At 37.2% G+C, this 19747-nt stretch overlaps 1 protein-coding gene across 3 annotated transcripts in view; it reads left to right on the top strand.

The window, feature by feature from the left end:
* PRDM5 (PR/SET domain 5) overlaps positions 1–19747 on the top strand; it is a 225474-nt gene that overhangs the window by 88148 nt on the left and 117579 nt on the right. For all 3 annotated transcript variants that reach the window (XM_025386762.1, XM_025386764.1, XM_025386763.1), the window contains exons 4-5: positions 16710–16884; positions 19401–19575. In XM_025386762.1, the coding sequence (XP_025242547.1) occupies positions 16710–16884; positions 19401–19575 (350 nt within the window). The remainder of the gene's footprint in view (positions 1–16709; positions 16885–19400; positions 19576–19747) is intronic.

The raw sequence follows: 19747 nt of genomic DNA, 5'->3' as shown, positions 1-19747 counted from the left end.
AGCCACCAGTCATGTCCCATGACCTACCTCTTCCCCCTCCCAGGTTTTTTTTTTTTTTTTTTTTTTTTTTTTTTTGGAGACAGAATCTCGCTCTGTCGCCCAGGCTGGAGTACAGTGGCCGGATCTCGGCTCACTGCAAGCTCCGCCTCCCGGGGTTCACGCCGTTCTCCTGCCTCAGCCTCCTGAGTAGCTGGGAGTACAGGCGCCCGCCACCTCTCCCAGTTAGTTTTTTTGTGTTTTTTAGTAGAGAGGGGGTTTCACCATGTTAGCCAGGATGGTCTCGATCTACTGACCTCGTGATCCGCCCATCTCGGCCTCCCAAAGGTGGCTTGTGTTTTACTTTATCAAATGTAAAATGTTCATTATCAAACATTTATGTTTTTATATTAAACTTTGTAAGTATAACCTGCTTTGTTTCAGATATTTCACATGCAACATGACATTGGTTGGAATAATATTATGTTGTATGTAAAAGTGTAAGTTGTATGTAAAATATTAATATCACAATCCTTTGAAATACTTTGCACCTTGCTATTGAATAAAGTTGATGATTTTTAATTCTGTTGACATCACCTAGAACCCATAGGGAAACTCTATGATAATGTTTTACTTCTAGAAAGTCAGTCAATAAGTAAAGACAAAACAGAACAAACATAAAAAAACTTTTATTATCCATGCTTATGAAATGAGATTTCAAATGGAGTCACTTTGATGCATCATACAAATTTATCAAATTATTGAAATTTTGCATCAGCAGGCATCTCAGAGATTAAATATATCCTTCAGGAAACCTAGCCTTATAACAGTATCACTAGCCTCATAACAATCAGATAGTTGTAGTAACCAGTCCCTTTTGACTTCGTGTTGGATTGAAAGTCAGGCATGGCAATTCCTGAGCGTGTTGGTGGTAGATTGGTGGAGATGGTGCTGGAAGTCACCTCCAGAGCATGGTGAATTTGATAGGAAGGTGGGCAGAATAGCCTCAGAACATCTGATTTTCACTCTACATAAATTTTGTGGCACATAGCCGTTTATATTTGGTTTATTAATAATAATGATAAAAATAGTCAATGTGACTAATAGTAATTAGCACTACGCTTAACACTTTAGATATATTGTCTTATTTAATTCTAACAATCCCCCCTAAAGTAGTAGTAATATTCCCATTTTGCTGATGAAAAACTGAACCCAAGTATATAGAGCTTGAAAGTGGTGGAACAGAGCTTTTCACCCTAGCCAGTCAAACACACAGTTTTGGTATCTAGATTCCCTCAGTTACAGAGAGATGATAAGCATAATAGTCAGTTTTTATCTAGAAGATTCAGATGAATACTTGTACATTTTACAACAATGATAGATATATGTTTTAAGTACATTTTAAATATATGAGTTGTGGTGATGTTTACAATTGATCTAACACCAAAGCTACTAAAGTAACTGTAAGACTTACAGGAGAAATCATGGGTTAGAAGTCATTTGGAATTGAGGGCACTTTCAGTGCTTAAGAGGATGTTTCTATAGAAAAATACAAGTATCCTGTTTTATACTTGATCTTAGCAAAAAGACCAAGAAGAGATGTAATAGTCTTTGTTAACATTTGGAAATATATTAAAATTAAAAAGATATTATAAAACATATTTTTCTCATTTTTGGAATATTAGGAAAGATGATAATAAACAATACTTATATATCCTGAACTTCTGACATCAACATTCACACTGCCTTACAAATGCACACTTTCTCATTCTTTTTTTCCTAGAATAGAGAAATATGCCCTCCTCTTTCTTAAGAACAAATCTACCTGTTTCTCTTTCTGATGAACACTTGCCTTGTAGGTTGTCCCTTCTCTCCATTTGATCTTTATCCTCTCCTTCCTTCAATTGTCTATAAGCTGTGTCTTCATTTTCTTACCTCCAGCGTACTCTGCCACCCACACTAACCTGGTTTCTGCTTCCCTCTGGCCTTCTGTTTGTTCTCTCTCAGGTTGCTAGTTCTGTCCTTGTCATGAAGCCACTTGATGCTTTTCAGACTTCCTTTTGTTAGACTCCAAGGCAACATTAGGTGTTGTGGACAGCTACCTCCATCTTTCAACTCACCCTTTGTTGGCTTCCCTGAAACCACTTTTTTTCTTTCACCTTCATAGCTTATATTCTTTTACCCAGCTATTCAATGTATGAGTTCCTTTCCTTTTGTATTAGTCCGTTTTCATGCTGCTGATAAAGATGTACCAGAGACTGGGTAGAAAAAGAAGTTTAGTTGACTTACAGTACCACATGGCTGGGGAGGCCTCACAATCATGGTGGAAGGCAAGGAGGAGCAAGTCACATCCTACATGGATGGCGGCAGGCAAAGAGAGAGCTTGTGCACGGAAACCCCCATTTTTCAAACCATCAAATCTTGTGAGACTTAGTCACTATCACAAGAACAGCACTGGAAAGACCTGTCCCTATGAGTTACCTCCCACAATATGTGGGAATTCAAGATGAGATTTGGGTGGGGGCACAACCAAACCATATCACCTTTATTCTACAACTTTCAAATATGTGTGTACATGCATGCACACAGGCACAGGCGCATGCACACACACACACACACACACACATATTTTCCCTTTGCTAGGTTTCTCCTATTTGAACTCTAGACTATGTCAGTTTTCTATTATATACTTCAATAGCACCGTGTTGCTCTTTGTCTTCACATTCATCAAGTTATTTTTATTTCTTTGGTGGTTGATTAATGGCTATTTCCACTCTTTAGGAATACTGTAAACTCTTTAGGAATAGGTACTGTATTTTATTTCATTATGTTATACTTAGTCCTAAGTGCTTCACCTTATGTGCTCAAGTCCTAAGAGCTCATAAGTGCTCAACAATTTTTCATATGATTTATCTTTATCAGAACTATTTTCAAATTAGTTATGTGAAAACAATCATAGAATTAAAAATTGTTGACATTGAAGGATTATGTGCAGGTGAGTCAGGAAGAAGAACTGGGAGAGCACATGTGTAATTCTGGTTCATGTTTAAAGGCATGAGAGCCAGGAGAAATGACGGTGTAGTTTCAGTCCAAAGGCAGGCAGACTTGAGACACAGAAATACCTGAATTTGAGTCTGAGGGCATGAAAAGCCAAATTCCTTGCTTAATGATAGTTGAAATTCTCTTGCTTGGAGGAGGATCAGCCTTTTTGTTTTATTCAGGCCTTCTACTGATTGGATAAGGCCCACCTACACTTTTTAGGGTAATCTGCTTTACTTAGTCTACTGATATAAATGTTGATTTCATCTAAAAACAACTTCACAGAAACACGCAGAATAATATTTGACCAAATATCTGAACACTCCATGTCCTAGTCCAGTTGATACATTGTCTTAGTCTGTTCAGGCTGCTGTAACAAAAATAGAATATGTTGGGTAGCTTATAAACTACAGAAATTTATTCCTCACAGTTCTGGAGGTTGGGAAATCCAAGATCAAGGTGTCCGCTGTTTCAGTTGTCTGATGAGGGCCTGCTTCCTGTTTCATAGGCAGCTGTCTTTTTGCTGTAACCTCATGTGGGGGAAGAGAACTAGGGAGCTCTCTAGGGCACTAATCCCATTCATGAGAGATCCATCCTCATGACCTAATCACATCCCAAAGACCCCACTTCTAAATGCCATTACATGGGAAATTTGATTTCAACATAGGAATTTGGGGGCACACAAATATTCAGCACATATAAAATTAACCATCACATTGATCAAATGAACATTTCTTACAGGCTGCTTTCAACTAGTTTTTTTCAAATGTGCAATCCATAGGCCATGTTTAATCTATGCCTGACTTTTCAGTCCCTCCACATGTTGAAGCTACTTTTTAGTCTGATCGTTTATAACTTTCCTGTAATAACCAAGCTAGATTTGTTGCTTTTTATAGCATAAATCTACTTTTCTTAGTGCTTTGACCTTGCTAATGTTGTTTTCTCTATTTTAATGAGCCCATTCCCTACTAATATTATATTGTCTAGAACTTATCTAGTTTTCACATATTCAGAGTGAGTTTCAAACATCAGCGTGAAACTACCTCGAAAAATTCTGTAACCACCATTCTCTGTACAACCATCTTGCCCCTTTTTACACTTTGTAGCCCCCTCTTTGGGGATATGTTCCAAGATCCCCAGTGAATGCCTGAAACTGGATAGTACCAAGTTTGATTGTAATTACTGGGAACACATTTCTGTTCCTGTCTTCTATCCACAAATTTAATGCCTTTTTCATCTTAACTAAGTGCTTATCACGAACCATGGCTATAATTTTTGCAGTTTGAGGTGCAACAGCAAGACTAGTATAGATTTCTTTTTCCTTCCTCAAAGTGTTATGGTAGAAGATTCATTTTTAGCATAGATGTTGTCAATCTCAGCATATTATTATTATTATTATTATTTTCTTTCCTCATTAGGTCAAGAACTTTCACCTTTTCACTTAAAGGAAGCATTTTACAACTTCTTTTGGGACTATCCGAGTTGTTAGCATCACTACTCTGCATTTTGGGACTATTACTAAGTAGAATAAGGGTTACATGAACACAAACACTGTGACAGGTGGCAGTTGGTCTGATAACTGAGAAGGCTCCCAAGTGACTAATGAATGGGTAGCATCTACAGCATGGATACACTGAACAAAGGGAGGACTCCTGTCCCAGGTGGGATGAAGCAGGGCAGCATTAGATTTTATCACACTGCTCAGAATGACACCCAGTTTAAAACTCATGAATTGTTTATTTCTGGAATTTGTCATTGAATATTTTTGGACCACTGTTGACCAAGGTTAACTGAAATAGCAGAAAGTGAAAGTGCAGATAAGAAGGGGACTACTGTACTGTTACTTAACCTGTTTGTTCTGTTTCCCCTGAGGGCATATAAAGTCCAGGGGGAACGACCAGCCTTATATGTGTGGGTATTCAATACTCTGCACATTATATGCTGTAGTAAATGTGTTGAATAAACTTTCAGCTATCTAACACGTTTCTGGTATGTCAAATGGGGGTATGCTTGGCGTAATGCTGGTTCTCTTTCCAGGGAGCATAGTTGCTTGTCTAATCTTTTTTTAAGATTTGGATGAAACCCTCTCACCCTCTCAACTGTTGACCAGCTTTTGACTTCTTAAGAATTTGTTGAGAATAGGAAATTTATTCTGCAACCCCATTGTAGCTCATTCTACTTTCTGAATGACATTCTTGCCTTTACTGTGTTACTACTTCAAAAGGAAATGACATTTTTTTTTCTCATATTTGATTCAATTCAGCAGATACTTTGTTGATAACCTTCAGTGAGCAAAGTGTCAAATCAGGTACTGAGGTGACACAAAGGTCAATATGATATAGTGCCTGCCCTCAGCAGGCTTACAAGCTCATGGGGAAGTGAGGAGGCCAGGGAGAAGAGAGGTTTGTGTTTAGCTAATTCTCATGCAATACAGCATAAATGAATATTTGGAGAATAATTTATATATAATTTGTGATAAAGTTTGGCTGTGTTCCCATCCAACTCTCATCTTGAATCGTAGTTCTCATAATCCTCATGTGTCATCGGAGGGATCAGGTAGAGATAATTGAATCATGGGGACAGTTTCCCTACCTTGTTCTCATGACAGTGATTTAGTTCTCACGTGATCTGATGGTTTTATAAGGGGCTTCCTCATTTATTGGGCACTGATTATCTCCCCTTCCCCCAGAAGAGGTGCCTTCTGCCGTGATTGTAAGTTTGCTGAGGCCTCCCCAGCCATGCAGAACTGTGAGTTAATTAAACCTCTTTCCTTTATAAATATCCTAGTCTGAGGTATTTCTTCATAGCAGTGGGAGAATGGACTAATAGAATTTGAGTGTATAATCCCTTCCCCATGGAGCTTCCAACCCAGTTGGGGATTCAGCTAAATAAATACAGATGAACATGGAAAAGACTCTGATAGGACCAGCACAGGTGGTTAGGAAGCATGTATGGGGGGGTCTGTTCCTCAGACCTGCTTATATAATAATTTAGTTGGCACTCTCTTTTCTGATGTGATATGGACCAATTCATATTAAGTTAATAAAAGTTGGCCCCAGTATGGCATCATAGACTTGATACTTCAAACATTTTATTTTACCTTAAGTTTTATAAATCTATCTTGGCCGGGCGCGGTGGCTCAAGCCTGTAATCCCAGCACTTTGGGAGGCCGAGGCGGGTGGATCACAAGGTCAGGAGATCGAGACTATCCTGGCTAACATGGTGAAACCCTGTCTCTACTAAAAATACAAAAAACTAGCCGGGCGCGGTAGCGGGCGCCTTTAGTCCCAGCTACTTGGGAGGCTGAGGCGGGAGAATGGCGTGAACCCGGGGGGCGGAGCTTGCAGTGAGCCGAGATCGCGCCACTGCACTCTAGCCTGGGAGACACAGTGAGACTCCGTCTCAAAAAAAAAAAAAAAAATAAAAATAAAAAATAAAAAATAAAAAAATAAAAAAAATAAATCTATCTTTATTTGCCAATGTACTGATTTATGATCAAAGCTTTCTTAGTTCTAAGTATAGGTTCTCTCATTAGCATTTGCTGTCATATTTTTTCATAACCACTCAATATCCAGTTTTACTCTTTTTAAAGTAGTATAAGTAGACTCTTGCAAAGCAACCTAAGTTCAGAGTCCTTCTAGAGTTGTGATTTTCCCCTATCTTTTATAATTGTTTTGACTCATATAATTTGACCATTTCTCTTATAGGCTTATCTTTAAGACTTTTCAACACATTCAATTGATTTTCTTAGAAACAATTGAATTTTTCTTACTCAGCTGTCTTTATTTAAAATGTAGTTAAATTATATGATTACAGTAACTTGTCCTCAGTGTTTTGAACAGGTGAAGGAATGAATGTTTTGAATAGGTGTAGAAACAGGTGTGGGACTGTTGGAAGCATGCCTGACAGTCAGGTGGTAGGAACAGAATGTGTGGGCAAATAAGAAGGCAGCAGCTTACTAATTGACAAGACTTCGCGTGGGGCATCATTCAGTAGATTTTGTGATATGCAGAGTGTCAGTTAAGTTTAAGACCCAATTAAGGGGAGGTCAGTTAAAAGCGCTTCTGATGTAAATAAAGCAAATTTGCAATAAGAACATGTCTGCCCTCTAATCATTTGTATATAAAATGGCTGCCCTCTCCTCCGCAGCACTATCTGATTCAACACTTTCGTGGTTTGTCAATATTGATAACTTATTTTTAAATAAAAGAGGTGGAGTGTATATATTTTTCTTTCAAAAGCCATTGCTACCCAAGCTCACATCACAAGAAAAAGTAGCGACTTCTTCTGTTTATTTTATGTTCTTTTCTGTTGATTCTTTTCTCCATGATATCAGATTTGTGTCATGAGATGGTTCAGACATTACTATCTCTGCTTGAGCCCCTCAGGGAAAAATATGTGTATACATACACACTTATGTTAGTAATTTGTGATTGATATTCTTTGCTTATAGATTTGATTTTTTTTGTTTAGCATAGTATTCTGTTTTTAGGAATCATATTAAACTGTTTCCTCACTGTATGACTGATTATAAGTTATGACTAGCAAACAACATTTTATTTGCAGTTCTTTGAAACTTCATTTTTCTTATAGGACCTGATTAATGTAACTCTGAACATGAAATCAGTATATCCTGCCCTGTTCTTTGTTTTAAATACATCTGTCATTTTCTGCCTCACATTATTTTCCTTGATTTCAAGTCACTTGCTTCTTATTTTCAAATAAAAAAATTAAGAATATTATTTTGCTTCAGTCAATTTTTGCTCAGAAGACTGCTCCAATGAACAACCCTAAACTCTTAGTGGTTTATAGCTGCAGAGGTTTATTTCTTGCTGATAAAAGTATAGGCTGCCAGAGGCTATGACTCTGTCCACAGCTTGGCTCCACATGGCATCTGAAGATACAACCCTTATCAGGGACATGTGTTTTCCTGGCAGAGGGGAAAGACAGCAGTGGCCAAAATGTGATGATTTTTAAAGCTTTCACTTGGATGCAGTTCACTTTGCTTCTGTTCACATTTCATCAGTCAGTGCAAGTCACCCGGCCAAACTCATAATACCCACACCCCAAAGGTAACTTTCTGTGTCACATGGCAAGTTGGGAAAGTCCTCTTACTGCGAGAAGAGTGAATAAACAGGAATCCTATGGTCTATTACATTTATGTCTTATTTCAAAGACTTTTGGTTTTATTGTTGGATTATAGGTACATTTTGTGAATTTTAGTGTGGAAATGATTTTTTTTCTTGATATTTGTCAGCTTTGTAGGCTGAGCGGTATAGACATACTGATACACAGATTAAGGCTGATTCAGGAGTTTAGTAAAGAAGCTTTATGTGAGAGGATATTAAATATGAAATCTTTACTGTTTCATTCTGTTTTCTTTTTTTGCACCTTCATCACTTGTCTTTTACTTCTATTGATTATTGGATAGCAGTTCAGAGACTTTTTTTTCCCTCTACACTGCTATAAATTGTTCATTTGTAAGCCCTTGCATTGTTTTGAAGATAATTCCCTTTTCCGTGGATTACCCATTAGTCATGTTAGCTGGATAGTGTGGATTTTCACTATTTACTACCTTTTCAATACGATGAATTGTGCCTTTGTCAATTTCACAATCATGGTTTTTCTTACAGTGTCCACATGTAGATAGCAGCCTGCCAACAAGTAAACAAAAACTGAGTTAAGTGACATACAGATACAGCTGAAATACCAAATTACCCGTGGCCTCTCCTGGAGTTGTATTTATTTGCACACAGTGGGGACTAGTATTTCCTTGTGAAACAAGAGACTTTTACTGTTTTGAAATAGCAGAACTGAACCTCAGATGTATAAATTCATTAGGATAGATTTATGCTAGTGAGGCATGGCACTTGAGAAGAGACAAAGGGCAAATTATCAGAGAAAGTTGAGGTATACACATAATGCCGGATGTGGAAGGGTCATAGGGAATTTGAAAATTAGATTTATCTCCTAGATATCTAGGAGTAAATGTTTCTGTGTAGTGATAGAAGCAGAAATAATTAGACTGGAACGCATCTTGAGTTCATTTGGTCCTAACCATTACCACAATACAGAAGTAGTCACATTGATAAAATCTTATCAAAGCATGGCTTATGTTACTCTATGTAATTTTGGAGAATGGGCCTCTCAACCTTACAAGGTTGTGTATTCCAGCTTTTCATAGGAATCTTAGTTAGGTATTTCTCTTAATTCCATACCATGTTTTGTTTTAGTAGGGTGAGGTCTGAGAAGGAAAGCAGTAATCAGATCAACCTGTATATGTACTTTTCCTTTTAAATTCATTAACTAGACTCCCCAAAGATGAGTTTATTTCACTTGCGATTGAGTCTAGCTCTAGAAAGGATGAGATTGTAAAGTCCAACTCCATCGTTTTACAGATAAAATAAGAGTTCTGATGATAAGAGGCTTCCCCAAGGTGACAGAGCCTCAGAGTGGCCAAGCCAAAGCCAGAAGATAGTCTTAAGTGTTCTTCCTGTTATATGCCACATATAGGGAACTACTCTAAGAATATATTAATATCAGATGTAGCTAGGTAGTGGAATGTAAGCTTCTCCCGTACTGGAGACTGAGACCACAAAGTAAACTATGTTTTGAGCCCAGTGCTTGACCAAAAAAGAATAATTTTGTAAGTCACTGAAGTAAAGAGAAAGAATAAAAAATTATATGGGGCCAAATTCCCTTCAGCACTTAAATGCATTGGATTATTTTAGACTCATTTGGAAAATATTTTATCTAGTGAAGTTAAAATTATAGTTGCATAATTTCATATTCTACTTAATTCCTGACCTGATTATTCTAGTTCTCATGATGCTAGTCCTGGCCTCAGGTTCTAGATTGGCTCTAGAATTTACTGTTTGTGAGATCTTTACACTTTATTTTTCATCTCTGAGCCTCAGTTTTCCCATATGTAAAATGCAGTTGTGTTGGAGGGTCTCCTTTGGAGAAGTTCCTGTTGGAGACAGACCTTGATGCTAACCATTTCCTATCTGCCAGGTGTACTTTACATATTCTGTATTAATTAATCCTCAAAACAATTCTTTAAAGTAGATACTATTGAACCCACTTTATAAATGAGGAAAGCTAGACTAAGGGAAGTTAAGATAACCTTGCCTAAAGATCTGTATCTACTAAGTTATATACTAGGATACAAATTCAAGTCTATCTGACTCCCAAGCCAGTATCTATCCAGTGTACTGGACATTTCCATCCATATCTCCAAGGGTTCCATGAAGGTAAGATGAGATAAAGTACATGAAAAACTAGAAACTGCAAAGTGCTATATAAATGAGGGATACTATTATTCCTTCTAAGTGTTCTTAGCCATGTAATTAGCAGAAATTTGCAGTAGAATCCATTCCAAAGCACTAATAAGTGTAGGGGCGTTGTATTTTCTGTTTTACAATGAGGACATTGAGGGCCGTACTGATTCCTAATCGGGTTCCAAAGCCTACCATCTGGCTGGCTTCTCCAGTGCTTTCCCTCAGGCCTTGATATTAGCCCTTGGCATAGGAGCTGGGATTCTCTTACCCACGGATTGATTTTCTGTGATGGAACTTCCCACCCAGTGCGCTGAGATACCTTGGGAATCTAAGAATTAGGTTACTAGTGTGAGATGAGATACTGATGATAGTAGTTTTTTTCTTATAGTGTTGTTTAAGACCATTTACATAAAGTAAACCATTCAAAATTCATGACAGTTGAAATGTTATTTGAATATCACTGTATTTATATGACTGCTCTTCTAAACTTTCTGAATTTAGCAATGATTAATTTGATGCATAAGAAGTTTGGTGGTGCCCCTGCCTCCAGAGAATGCTCTGTAATGGCCATACCACATGGCACTACCTCTGACTTTTCTGCTGAAGCATCCTAGCCAGGTTATTGCTTTTTTTTCTGGATTTGCTTATCTTTATTACAAAAGTTTTTTTGAAAACCATGACAACTACCGTATTTGGAGAAGCTTTTGTGTGTGTGTTTGCCAGCAAATCTGAATTCCACATTATATGATGTTACCAAAATGACCAGTCTGAAACAATCTAAGCCACTGGTATTGTTTTTCAGGTTTGTTCAAAGAAACAAAATTCTACTCTCTTCTTTTCTTATCAGAATGCATTCGTTGTCCGAAGGAAGGGCTTTGTGAGTCAATTTTTCATCTAAAATAATTTTTTTTGGTTGGGGATTATGAATGACTCCTTTGTAGATTTGTTGAAGGATAGTAAATGATTGAATTGACTAATATTCCAGGGTGCCTTAGTGAAGGTCCACATGAAATTATATTTATATATACAGAGAAGAGATAGATTTAAAGCAAAAATTCAGTTAGTGTTTTGTTTCGATTCTGTAAGAAGAATCATTATTAAATACAGCAACATCTGTGAATGCTTCAGGGAAAACTTCATTACCTTGGACTCATCCCTGACCCTTCCTCTCTCACACTCCATATACAATCTATCAGGAAATGGCATCTGCTTTCCCTTCAAAGCATGCTCAGAATGATTACTTCCCACTGCCTCCACTACTCACTGCTACAGTCCTCTCGAGTCACCACTATCTATGACCTGGATTATTTTAATAGCCTCCCAGCTATAAATAAATAAAGGAAAAGTTGCGTAAGCTTATGTGTTGTTTTTCTTCTGGCACAACTATTTTGCTACCTATTATTTAAAAAATATTGAGCAAGTATTATGAGATTAGCTTATACTTGATAATTCTTGTCCACTTGAGAAAATCATCTTTTGGGGAGGTAAGAGCAACACATATTAGAAATTCATTGATCACATGAATTAAGTGACAAAAACCATAGAAGTAAATGATGTGTCCAATTGAAGTTAAGGCAACTGACATAGAGAACTCCTAATTAAAAGTTCCTACATGAATTTAGTAGATTAGAGAAAGTTTCTCGAAGGAGGGTGAAAGTGAGCTGTGCCTCAGAGGACATGGAGGAGTTATAGCAAGGGGGCCAAGTGGCATTTTTGCAGTTGTACTAAGGTAGGAATTAGCTTTGTGTTTTCTGAGAAGTGTACTGGTTGGATGGAAGAAAAGGAGCAGGTACATTTGAAGAAGATTTGGGGATAAGAGAATGACATGAAAATTCAGATGATGGGAGTTCACTTGGTAAGGTGTTGGAGTTGTATCTGAGAATATGACTGGCCCTAAATGTTGAGAATCCTAATCTGGACCTAGAGATGGTGAAGGAGGTAGACCCAGTCAATATTGTTGTTAGGAAATATTAAGTGGAGTTAAGAATGTGATTATGGAGAGCGTGATGGATGTAGTTGGGGTGTCCAGCTATCCTAGTTTGGCCAGGACTGTCTCAGTTTTAGCACTGAATAATCCCTGTCCTTGGAAACCCCTCAATTGCAGGCAGACTTCATGGTTGGACACCTTAGGTATGGTTCAGACAAGTGATTGGTATCTGAGGTCCAAACCAGAGCAACACTTTAACATGTTAACAGGGGAAGAGAGCATGACAACAGGAGATCCAGGGCAGAGCATTTCAGAGCTCTGCTAGGCAGGCAGTGGAACTGGATTATATTTTGACTGAGAGCATTTTGGCCAAATGAAATGTAATCAAAAGCAGCATGCTAAAAGCAACTTTGTGTGATAGTTTGGTTGAAACAGACTTTGGAAACAAAATGAATATGTTAACCACTGGCATTCAAGTTTTTGTTAAATAGTAATGATAGTAGCTGTCATTCATGAATGCTTTCAGCTTGTAGGGCACCTGGCTAGACTTTGCAAATATTACCAAATTTAATCTTCACAGCCATCCTATGAGATAGGCACTACTATTGTCTCCGTCTTACGAATGAGGAAATTGGTGATTTGGGAGATTAGGCTGTTTGCTCAGTCCCATAGCTAGTCAATCTAGAGTGAGATTTTGAACCCTGAGCAGCCCAAGGCCCTGCTTTCTTTGGTCACCATGTAGTACTGCTTCCTGGTATCAAGGAACAGGATTCATTAATTACCCATTGTTATCTTTTACTATAAAAGTAATAAATAAAATAAATAAATTAATTCTAGAAAAATTATAAAATGTAGAGTAGCAGAAGATGACTATACAAAGTCCTCACAATTTCCTCCATTAGAAACAGCCCTGTTAACACCTTTGTTTACATATTTTTTTTTCTTTTTGGGGCATATTGATTTACATACATTTTTAAAAATTAAAATGACATTTGATAAATGTTTTAAAACTAATTGTTAGAGATTTGACTTTTTTTTTCAACTTATATTTTTGGGCCTTTAGGCTGTGGTGACTTTTTGATATTACAAACAGTGTGCAGTAGAAGTGATTAGCCGAAAAACAACGTGCAAATAAAATAAAGCAAAATGAAATGAGACTAAAAAAAGACAAAAAATTCAAAACAATAGGCAGTAATACAAGAGATGAATAACAATTGTAAAACCATTCGTTCTATAAATATGTTGTATTCAAATTATAATGCTCTGAAAGTCGATGGCTGGGGAATATTTGCTTTTCAGCAGGCCTTGATGTTGAACAAGTTTCTAAGTGTATTTAATAAAATCACCTGGAGCTAGTGACTTGAATCACAAGCAGGATCTCAGCCCCTAGGCAGAGTCACAGAAAGGTGGCTAATCTTAAGTGTATATACAAGGAGTCCAGGAGGGACTATGCTCAAGGGAATAACCTAAGACCAGAAATGATAGACATAGTAAGGAGAATTAATCTCAGGATGAGATTATTAAACCAGTGATGATCAAATCTGAACCACAAGGTTATTGCTAGGCCAACAATAACGTGACAACAAGAAGCTGATACTGAGTCCCAGAGCATTGGGGCAACACTCTTGCCTTAGTTCATTTGTGTTGCTATAAAGGAATAGCTGACACTGGGTAATGTATTAATAAATGAGTATGTCTCACAGTTCTGTAGGCTTGTACTGAAGTATGGTGCCAGCATCTGCTTCTGGTGATGGCTTCAGGCTCCTACCACTCATGGTGGAAGGTAAAGTGAAACCAACATGTGTTGTAGTCGAAGAGGGGATAAGGAGGGTGCCAGACTCTTTCTAATAATCAGCTCTCTGGGGAGGTAATAGAGGAAGAACTCATTCATTGCCCTGAGAATGGCACCAAGCCATGTATGAGAGGCTTGTCCCCATGACCCAAACACCTCCCATCAGGCCCCACCTCTAACATTGGGGATCACATTTCAACATGAGGTTTGTGGGCACAAACACCCAAAACAGGAAGCAACTCTAAATCCTTCCTGCCAAAGGGCAGGAGATTAGGCCTGGGATGACCTCCAGGTGGACAAAATGGCTCCAGAAATTAGGAATGTGGCAGGAGTTGTCAATCTGAGGTGTGCAGGGAGGAGAACAACACCACGAAGAGTTGCAGGATTTGTAGGATGATTAAAAATTAGTGCAGTGTATGCAAGGAAGTGATTTGAGAGGATACTTCTTAATAGTATTGGGGTAGCAAATGAAAGGACAGAGACTGTTGGTCTGCACAGTGATTGGAATTATATGTACAGAGATATCCAGACATCCCCATTAAATAAATAGATTGAAATAATACCTGTAACTATATTCCTCTTTATATCACATTTTTTGGCAAACAGAGAAAAAACATGCAGCTGGTCCTGCGGAGGCTGTAATGCTGCCATTACTTTCATGAAATTAAAGTTTTAGCTGGTATATGAACGTTTTCTTTTATTACAGAGCCTCTAAACAGATGTGCCATATCCTATTATTACAGTTTAAGTTAATAATCGTATCGTGTTTTAAAATTAAAAATTTTTATCTTTACTTGGTGCTATCAAAACCATCACAAAATTAATCACTAATATACTGGGATGACGGTTCAATTAACTTTCGTGAATTTTGATCAGATAAACACTAAGATTTATTATTGCATTCTGAAGTCTTTATTAGGTGAGTGAGTTACCCGAACAGTTAAAAACTCATCTAATAAAGACTTGGAAAATGCTGCTTTTGAGTTAAAGAGACCTCTTGGTGTCTATATATTTTTTTGCTTGTTTGTTTTTGTTGCACTAAGAGTACCAATTGTATAGAAGTTAATTCAGTGATCTTAACTAGAAATAACCTTTTTAATGTTTTTGGATATATAAAATTAAAAAACTTCCAAGAGTGTTCAAATGTTATAGGAATGTCTGTAAATTAAGTATAGCTCATGATTAGATTTGCTTCAGTGCTTTGAAATTTTGAATCAAGTCTTCCTTCCGTAGTATTGGATGAATATGATCATAATTTCTGTCTCTTCCATGAAATTTTCTGATATATATTGTTTTAAAATTATAAAGTAGTCTATGCTTGTTATTCAAAAAAGTCCTCCCAAACTAAAACAATGTTGAATATGGCCCCTCTCCCATCCTCAAAATAGCTGTGTAAACAATTTGATGCATGTCTTTGCGATTTTTCATGAAGGTTCTAATTGTGTTTACATATATACATAAATATATACATGCATACACTCTCCTTCCTCCCCTCTGTCTTCTTCCTTCCCCTCTCACTTCTTCTCCTTTGTCTTCCTCCTCCTCCTTTTAAACATAAGTGCTGTGACATTGCGAAAGGAAAGAAGGCTTTGTTCTGTGCTCTGTGCTTTATTGAATTTCATTCATTGGTGGAGCTTATTTTCTTTGTCCTTTCCTGCCTTTGCCACTATGAAGGTTCAATAAATTCAGTCTCTGTTTTGCTTTTCTTTATATTCAGCAGCCTCACTAGGAACCCTCCCAGAACAAATCCTTAACTATGTAAAAGAGAGCAATTCTGGGTGCTTTCTCCTGGGGACAGCCCGCTTTACAGCCTCAGTTCTGGCTTCCCTGGTGATTGGCCCAAGGCCCAGCGTGGTTTTTGTATCAGTTGATTCCAAGTGTGAAGTTTCTCTGGAGTTTCCTTGGAAAGAAGGTCCTTTGTAGCATTCCTCTTCTGTGTCTGTTATTGGTCGAGGTTTCCTCTGCATTAGTTATCTATTATTTTGACTATGTCTGATTTCTGTTTTCTAGGACTTTCTAAAATACCTTGATATGTTGATGGTGGACTTTGTTTTTTTTTCTTCTTCTTCTTGTGTCTGTCATTTCAGTGGGATTTAGAGAGACCAAAGAGGTGAGGTACACATGATGGCTCCGTCAACACCTTGAACTTCCCAGATGTCTACTATTTTTTCTAAATCAGGACCAGGTTTCAGTAAATTCTTTCGGGGAACGAACTTATTTACACTTCCTCTGGTTTGTGTTTATGTTAGAACTTGAAAGACTTTTTTTTTTTTTTTTTTAAAGTTTTCTGTTAGTGTTAATAATAACAAAATCATTGATATCTCATTGCTCTCTGTCTGCACGTGTAGATAACACTGTTGCATGACAACTGCATTTATAGGCCACCACAAAGTGTTGCTTGCATAAGGCCAGTTAGTGATGCAAAATTCACTTTGAAAACTGGACGTAATTATCCATATTTCATTTGACATGTATAAATGTCACTACCCTTTTGTCATATGTATTTGTATTTTACTTGCCAGGTAACTGAATATTGCCACCTGCCTTTTTCAGCACCTAGATCAACTAGAAATTTGAAAAAAGTAGTAATAACTTTCCATGCACACGTAGTACTCTATTAATGTGTCTTAAAATTATTTCTTAATTACTATCAGAAACAAATGAATGGTTCAGCATTTAAAAAAATTTGTTTCAGGAAGGAGAAAACATTTTCTATTTGGCAGTTGAAGATATAGAAACAGACACGGAGCTTCTGATTGGCTACCTGGATAGTGACATGGAGGCTGATGAGGAAGAACAGCAAATTATGACAGTCATCAAAGAAGGGGAAGTTGAAAATTCTAGAAGACAATCAACAGCAGGCAGAAAAGGTATTGCGTCTTTAATTGGTGATCTGGGAGAAGAAAAGTTGTAGAAAAAAATGTAGTTTAAACTGTGGTTGAATTATAGTTGCCTTGTAATATGGCATTCTCAAATAACGTTAGTTTTTGTCAAAATTATTCTCAGAGGGTATCCTGTGGTGGGTTCATCTTTCTTACAGCGGGAAAAGTATGTTGGGGATGGGTGATGGATGTACCCTCTAGGACTGCCTAGGCTGTAGGCAGGGCTGCATTGCTGGGGCAGCTCCTGGCTCTCACTACTCTCACTGGCACGTTGGGATAATGAGTAATGAGGATTTTTGTAGTCTTGCCCTAACTCTGCCACTAATCAGTCTTGTAACGTTGGGCAAGTTGCTGACTTTCTGAGACTTTACTTTCTCATCTGCATATGGGAAAAGGTGAGTGTGGAAGTGAGGTACACGAGAGCTTGCTGGATTCGAAGGGGATTGATTCCTCTTGTTTGGGATCTTTTGGGAACCTGCAGCTTCTTGTCATGTCTTTCTGTTCTGATAACAGAAGCCTGGAGGACTGCTAGGTCACCTAGTGTCATTCCCAAAAACTTTCAGTGACCGTAGGTCACACCTTCCTCAGTCTATACTGCAGCCACTTGCTTGTTAACTGCCAGGGAATAATCAATTCTTATTGGCCTTGTTTCTATGTTTTTGTGTTTTACTCCTAAGGGAAATTTAAGGGATATGTGACTGATGCTGTAGGTATTCACATTTTGTAATAGGCCTCATCTTAATCCTTTCAGGCTGTTATAACAAAATACTTTAGACTAGATACTTGGTAAGCGGCAGAAATTTATTGCTCACATTTCTGGAGCCTAGGAAGTCCGTCAAGGTGCCAGCAGATTTGGTGTCTGGGAGGGGCTCATTTCTAATTAGATAGCACCTTCTAGCTATGTCCTCATGTGACAGAAGGGACAAACAAGCTCTCTTGGGCTTCTTTTACAAGGATTAAGCCCATCCATGAGGACAGGGTGCTCATAACCTAATCACCTCCCGAAGGGCCCACCTCTTAATACAATTCCATTGAGGTTTAAGTTTCAACATATGAATTTTGCGGATTCATGAACATTCAGACCATAGCAGGCTGATACTTACTATACAGTACTTTTGCATTTTGTGGAGCAAAGCCACTTCAGAAGTGATACTGGTTTCATTAGTCAAAGTGGTAGTATGCTTTTCCTATACTTTTTCTGTGCTAACTGCATGTTACTGGCTGAGAAAGTGTGAACATTCTGTCACCATTGCCAGCTTATGCTTCTGTTTCTTTATTTTAGTTGAATTATTTAAGGGGAAGATAAGGACAGGCTTATATGCATTATGCTATTTGGAATATCATATTTTGGGTGATGGGAATTATTTCTATATTATTCTGTATTTTCTTTATTTTTGTATTTTATTTTTTTCTCTGTTGTCCTCAGGGCAAGTTATTTTGTCCATTATTTTAATTTAAAAATAAGTCATCTACTTACCTATTACTGCCTGATTTCTGCTTTAGTTATTAAAGTACCAGTTTTCATTATCTTTGTAAAAAGAATCAACAGAAAGTTAAACAGAATCGTATGAACCAAGCACTTGTATTGTGGCTATTTTTATTCTAGAATTCTTAGTTTTATTTAGAAAAGCAAAGAAACAAAATAAACTCAAACTCAGCAAAAGAAACAAAGAAGCCAGCCAAATGTCTAACAATGAAGAGTTTGGTTAAATAAATTGTGGTACTTTAAGTTTAAAAAAACGCCAGCATTTGACTTGAGAAGATGTTAAGTGGGGAAACATATAAGATTGTATATAAAGTATGATCCTAAATTTACCTCTTCTTAGACTGCACATAGAATATGTATGCACTAACGGCAAGTCAGGCTTGCCAGTAATATTATGACAGTTGTCTCTTCATGATGGGATTATTGGTGTTTTTTATTTTCTACATTTTCTAAATCTAATTTTATTTCATAATCAGAAACAAATGTGTTACTTAAATAGCACACTGAGAAATTTGGTCAGACCTGCACCAGTCTATATGGGACCGTGTAGCCTAACCCATTCTACTAGCTTAATCAGCACTGTTTTTATGACCTTGGTCTTTTTTTACACGTATGTGAGATTCCCCTTGGTAATTCAATATAGTTTGCCTTAGTTGGATTTTTCTCCTTGCGAAGGTAAAAATGAGCTAAAAATGACCAATTTCAGGAATAGTTTTTGTTTTCTAATTTAACTCTTTGATATGAAAAGTTAACATTATAGGATGAATTAAATAAGGAATTTGACTTTGCATTAATTTGCTGAAAGACAAGTGATTTTGAAAATAATGTATTTCTCTCTAGTAACATTTGCTATTTTTTTTTTGTGGCCAATACTATTAATATTTGTAGTGATAATAAGAATTTACTCATATGGTATCTTTAAGCACAATTAATTAATTAATTTAAAATGAGAGCAAAACTTAGCATTTCTTGGCTCTGAATTTTTGTCTCATGAATATGCTTCCTTGTAAATGTGCAGATCACCTTGGCTGTAAAGAGGACTATGCTTGTCCTCAATGTGAATCGAGTTTTACCAGTGAGGATATTCTTGCTGAGCATCTTCAGACATTGCATCAGAAACCCACAGAGGAGAAAGAATTTAAGTGCAAGAACTGTGGGAAGAAATTCCCAGTTAAGCAGGCTTTGCAAAGACAGTGCGTATATTAAAGAATATCTTTAAAATTATAAGCTAACACAGTTTATTCCATTTGGCTTAACTCATAGTTTTTAACCTGTGTGTGTGTGTTTGTGTGCACGCGTGCACGCGCATGTTTTTGTGTGAGTGAGACATTAAGCATTTCACATTGGTATTGTCATTAACTCATC

This window comes from Theropithecus gelada, chromosome 5 (assembly GCF_003255815.1).
Source record: "Theropithecus gelada isolate Dixy chromosome 5, Tgel_1.0, whole genome shotgun sequence".
Classification (NCBI taxonomy): domain Eukaryota; kingdom Metazoa; phylum Chordata; class Mammalia; order Primates; family Cercopithecidae; genus Theropithecus; species Theropithecus gelada.
Note: the sequence above shows the minus strand (reverse complement) of the source record. Positions and strands in the feature narration are given on the sequence as shown.